Source organism: Ziziphus jujuba, chromosome 5 (assembly GCF_031755915.1).
Source record: "Ziziphus jujuba cultivar Dongzao chromosome 5, ASM3175591v1".
In the NCBI taxonomy this organism is placed as follows: domain Eukaryota; kingdom Viridiplantae; phylum Streptophyta; class Magnoliopsida; order Rosales; family Rhamnaceae; genus Ziziphus; species Ziziphus jujuba.
The window spans coordinates 20,826,687-20,831,886 of NC_083383.1; the positions used below are offsets into that span (position 1 = coordinate 20,826,687).

A 5,200-nucleotide genomic window follows, 5' to 3' on the forward strand; every position below is an offset into this window, starting at 1 on the left:
TGATACAATGCCTCCTTGTTACATCTAATGATTGTCATTGTTGCTCTATGATATCTTGAACGTTTGACAGAATATATGAAGATGCTAATAGAGATTCTAATGCTTTCCATGAGATCTCAACACAGGAAATGCTCTTTTCTGAATTTTATACTTCATAGATGTTTATGTGCATGTAGCACATACATAGACAAGAGGAGAAAAATAGATAAAATCAATATTTTCACTATTGAAAATGTCAATTGTATGCATAGAAAAATGCCTATATCTAATACATAGAGTTTAAAACAATATGTTCTTACATTTCCTTCTCTTGCTTCATTTAGTACTTGTCTTTCAACCAAGAGTAATGGAACTTGCTGCTTTAGCTCCTGTTCAAATATAAACTTGATTTTTATTGTTTTTTTCTTTGTTATTAATTTTGTAGGCCTTAGTTACTTAGAGTTCAAGTTTAGTCCAAGTTTTTTTCTTAGAGTTCAGATTTTCTTTATGCAAATAGGGTTAGTAACTAGTATAAATATGTTGCTGGTTTTTTTTTTTTTTTTGGGCTTGTTGTTGTAAGCTGTAAGAAACATAGCATTCAATAAAAATAGAGAGTTTTTTTTCCCTTCCGTTTTCCTCTTTAAACATAGTGGTATCAGAGCATAGCATCTGTGTGAATAATCCCGTGAACAGTACTCAATGATCAAATTGTTTATTTAGGCAAAAGATGGCCAATAATGATATGGTTTCCTTCCAAGTTCCAACATTCAACAAGAATAACTATGACAACTGGAGCATCAAGATCAAGGCTCTCCTTGGCACCCAAGACATGTGGGAGATAGTGGAGAAATGTTACATCAAATCAAAGAATGAAGGTAGTCTATCTCAAAATTGAAGAGATAGTCTGAGAGACTTAAGAAAGAGAGACAAGAAAGCTCTCTATCTAATCTATCAAGGATTAGATGACGATGCATTTGAGAAGGTCTCGAAAGCCAAGTCGACTAAAGAAGCATGGGAGAAACTTAAAATCTCCTACAAGGGAGCTGATCCAGTCAAAAAGGTACGGCTTGAAACCTTAAGAGCCAAGTTTGAAATGCTACAGATGAAGGAAGGAGAAATCATATCTGATTATTTTTCTAGAGTTTTGATGGTGACCAATCAATTAAAGAGGAATGGTAAAAAGTTAGATGATGTTAAAATCATGGAGAAAATTCTTAGATCATTAGATTCAAATTTTGATCATATGGTCGCCATTATTGAAGAAACAAAAGACTTGGAAGCTATGACATTGAAGCAGCTCTTGGGTTCATTGCAAGCCTATGAAGAAAAGAAAAGGAAGAAGGAAAGAATAGTGGAACAATTGTTCAAGACCCGGATTGATGGAGCTAAAGAAGAAAGTAGCAGCAGTCATAATAATTGAAGCCATGAAGGACGAGGCTGTGTGCGACGATGTGGTCGCGGGCAAGGACTTAGACGGGGCCAGAAATTTGGTGATGATTACAACAGCAACTCTAAAAAAGGAAAAGGATTAACAAGAGGCCTTGGGAGAGGAAATTTAGAACCAAGGTATGACAAGTCTCATGTAAAGTGTTACAAATGTGGATAATTTGGTCATTATGCTTCCGAATGTAGAACCCCTGGCTACAATAAGATTGAAGAGAAAACCAACTATGTCAAAGAAAGAAGTCAAGAAGATGGTACCGTGCTATAGGCTTATAAAGATAATGAAAGAAGTGAAGACAATACATGGTATTTAGACACCACTGCAAGTAATCACATGTACGGAAGAAGAGGCATGTTTATGGAGCTTAATGAATCCGTGAGAGGCAATGTGTCTTTTGAGGATGAGTCCAAGGTGGCGGTGAAAGGCAAAGGCAACATCCTTACTCGGTTAAGGAGTGGAAAGCATTAGTTTATCTCAAACGCGTCCTATGTGCCGAGTATGAAGAACAACATCTTGAGTCTTGGATAGCTTTTGGAGAAAGGATATGATATTCATCTAAGAGATAACAAACTTTGCATATGGGACAATGCGAGTAATTTAATAGTTAAGGTGCCAATGTGATGTGATTCCGCCCGAGCCCGCTCCACCGATAACCCGCTGGGGTGCTGACTCGACACGGATGAAGACTAGGCCAATCACAAGAGCTCAAATTAAGAGATTTAAGGACAACCTGGGAGTATTTATACAGGGGGTAATCAATCTCAACAGAGCTTGTTCATACTTGAAGATACAAAGCCTATTCTAAGCATCCAAGTGGTGGAAGCCGATACAGACCCAGGTGACGGTTTTGGTACATTTTTGGAGTCCGGGAAGTATGAAATGGTTCCAATGATTTATGGGTTCAATACATATGCCTAAGAGGTCATGGAATCAAGTTAAAGCAGCCTCAAATGCAATCAAAAAGGGCTTGTACGGACAGCATCAACAATTTGGCCGAATTTGCTGTATTGCTTGCTGGCTTTACTGTATTTTACTGTTTTAGCCTTTTCTTATTTTTCCAAGCATGGGAAACGTGTGGTACTTCATATTCAGCTTATTTGGCATCCTACAAAGCATCTAGAAGCTGATTTGAAGCTCAAAGAGGTCAAAGATTGATCAAAGTCAACTTGATCAAAAAGGCTAGCATTTTTAGTTTCCTAATTTGTTTTTACTTTTTGTTTTAGGAAACTACCATTACTTTTTGGCTTTTATTTATTTATTTTCTGGAAAAATAACTTTAGGAAGGTTTTTATTTTATTCTTTCAAGGTTTTTATTTTATTCTTTCCTTTGTAAATTAATTAATTCCTAATTTAATATAAAGGAATTAATTAATCAAACTTAGATTAGGAAAAGAAGTATAGTTTCAGCCAACTAGGTTTCTTTATGTGTGGTGGCTGGTTTTCTTTTGTTTTTAGGGTTTTATTTCGTGGCTTTGTAGCCTATTTAAAGGCTTATTTTTCAAGATGAATAAAAACTTTGATTTGATTAAGAAAATACTTGTGAGATTAATTATCTATTTGTTCTTTGAGAACACCTAAAACACCATTAGAGAATTGGTTGTTTTAGCTTGACTTATCAATAGGTTTTCCATCCCCTATTGTGGCATCTACATTATACCAAGGTTTCTAACCACAGTTTGGTTAGGGGTTGAGGTCCATTCCATTAGAACTTGAACTTAATTAAGATCCGGGCTAATATAATACGGGTTTAGGAGCAGGTCGTCCTAGGTTCGTATCATTTGGTATCAGAGCTAAGTTTTGTTCAGGTTTGATCTATCCTTATTTGTTTTATTTGTTTTGTGTTATTCTGCAATTTTAGCATTAGGTTAAGGTTGCATCCATCCCATACACGTTCTGCATCTTATAAAAAAAAAAAACAAAAAAAAAAAATCATTCCTAGTTGAATTAGGTTTCCTAGTTTTATCTTATTTTTGTTTCCTAATTTGTTGGTTGTCTTTTATAATTGTTCTTGATAATTTTGGTTTTTGTTGATTTTCCTTTGCTGTTTTAGTCTTAAATATTTGCATTTATATATTCAAAAAAAAAAAAACAAAAAGAAGTTTGCGGCAACATTTAAAAAAAAAAAAAACTGCACATTTTGTTTATTTGGAGGTCACGGGTTTGGTGTTTGTTTTGGAGTTGGAATTGCAATTTTGGTAATTATTCTTGCTACTGCAGTCTTTTTATGTTCTGTGAGTGAAAAAACACAAAAAAAAAAGAAAGAAAAAAAAAACAAAAGAAAAAGAAAAAAAGCCGAATTAAAAAAAAAAAAAAACTTTCAGTTTGTTGAATTTGATTTGTTTGCTGGAAATTTGTTGGAGCTGCTGTTTTTTTTATTATTTATTCAATATTTGAGTTGCTGGAGAATTATTTTTGCTGCTGGATATTTGGATTTTGGGTGCTTAAATTATTTGGATTAAAATTAGTTAAAGGATTTGATACAAAACTTGAATTACAAGAACAACAACCAACAACTATTCTATATTTTTGTTCAATTTGATTCTTGTTCGTATTTGAATTTCTTTTTCTGGAATTTTATTCTTAAACTCATAATCTACTACCATCTGGTGCAGTTTTCAAAAATTCCAACGTTTTCCCATTATTTTGTGTTTTCTTGTCTAGAAAGCCGAAAAATTAGGATTTGTTGGATTCTTTCGGTATTGCCTACTTTTTGCTACTGTTTTGTTGATAAGTTTAATTAAAACATATTAGTGATCTAATTGCTGTTTTGTGGGTGTTTTAATTAGAACTTTGAGATAATTCATTGAGTGGAAAAAGGCAAGAGTGTGTGAGCTTAAAAGAGGGTAAAAAGCCGAAACAAGTGTGCAAACACGAGTGTCGAGTCTTCATTTGAGTGAAACACGTAAGGGAGTGAAATTGGTAAGGTCCTATTTTATTTTTATTGCATTATTACACTAACATGACAGAATCAAGAATGAGGAGAGGAGATCCACCTTTGAGGATCAATGAGAAGGAATCCGTAGCATTCCATGGCGATGCCCGAGCTACCGGGAGTGGAGACCAAGTGGACATGAGAGCTGTCTTGGAATCAATACAGCGGGTTAGTGCTCAAGTTGAGCATGTGAATCAAAGGATGGGAAGGCTAGAAGCCTCACAAGGAATGCCGAACACAAGAAATAGGCAAGAATTCCATGGAGGACGAGGAGGTCGCGAGAGACCAAGAGAGGAATTTGATGAGGAGCCATTCGGTGGAGACTTTGAGGAAGGTATGGATGAAACTTTTGCTGTCCAAGATAGAGCTGGCTATGGAAGATATAAGAGGGAAGAAACAGATGACAATCTTAGCAATATCAAGATCAACATCCCACCATTCATGGGAAAAAGTGATCCCGAGGCGTATTTGGAGTGGGAAGAAAAGATGGAGATGATATTCGACTGCCATAATTATTCAGAGGGTAAAAAGGTGAAGTTGGCGGCAATGGAGTTTGGCTATTACGCACTCCAATGGTGGACCAATGAGCAAAACACCCGAAGGAGAGTTGGTGATGACTTGATTACTACATGGCGACAAATGAAAGGAGCCATGCAGAAGCGATTCGTACCATCACACTATCATAGGTTGCTGCATCAAAGACTTCAATCTTTATCTCAAGGACATGGATCCGTGGAGGATTATTACAAGGAGATGGAGATGCTTATGATGAGATTGAACTTGAATGAAGATAGGGAAGCAACCATGGCAAGGTTTCTTGGTGGTTTGAATCGTGAAATAGCCAA

General features: G+C 35.7%; 1 protein-coding gene across 1 annotated transcript; it reads left to right on the top strand.

Annotated features, from left to right (window-relative positions):
• Positions 1 to 706: 706 nt before the first annotated feature.
• On the top strand, positions 707 to 1,399 carry LOC107434507 (uncharacterized). Its single transcript, XM_048475674.2, has 2 exons — positions 707 to 854; positions 936 to 1,399. Exons 1-2 carry the CDS (start codon positions 707 to 709, stop codon positions 1,397 to 1,399), a joined length of 612 nt encoding a protein of 203 aa, XP_048331631.2.
• The last annotated feature ends 3,801 nt before the right edge of the window (positions 1,400 to 5,200 follow it).

Excerpts from the sequence above, each read along its gene's own strand:
- LOC107434507 (XM_048475674.2), top strand. The coding sequence starts at position 707 with ATGGCCAATAATGATATGGTTTCCTTCCAAGTTCCAACATTCAACAAG. Across the intron at positions 855-935 it reads CATCAAATCAAAGAATGAAG|GATTAGATGACGATGCATTT; the intron begins GTAGTCTATCTC and ends TAATCTATCAAG.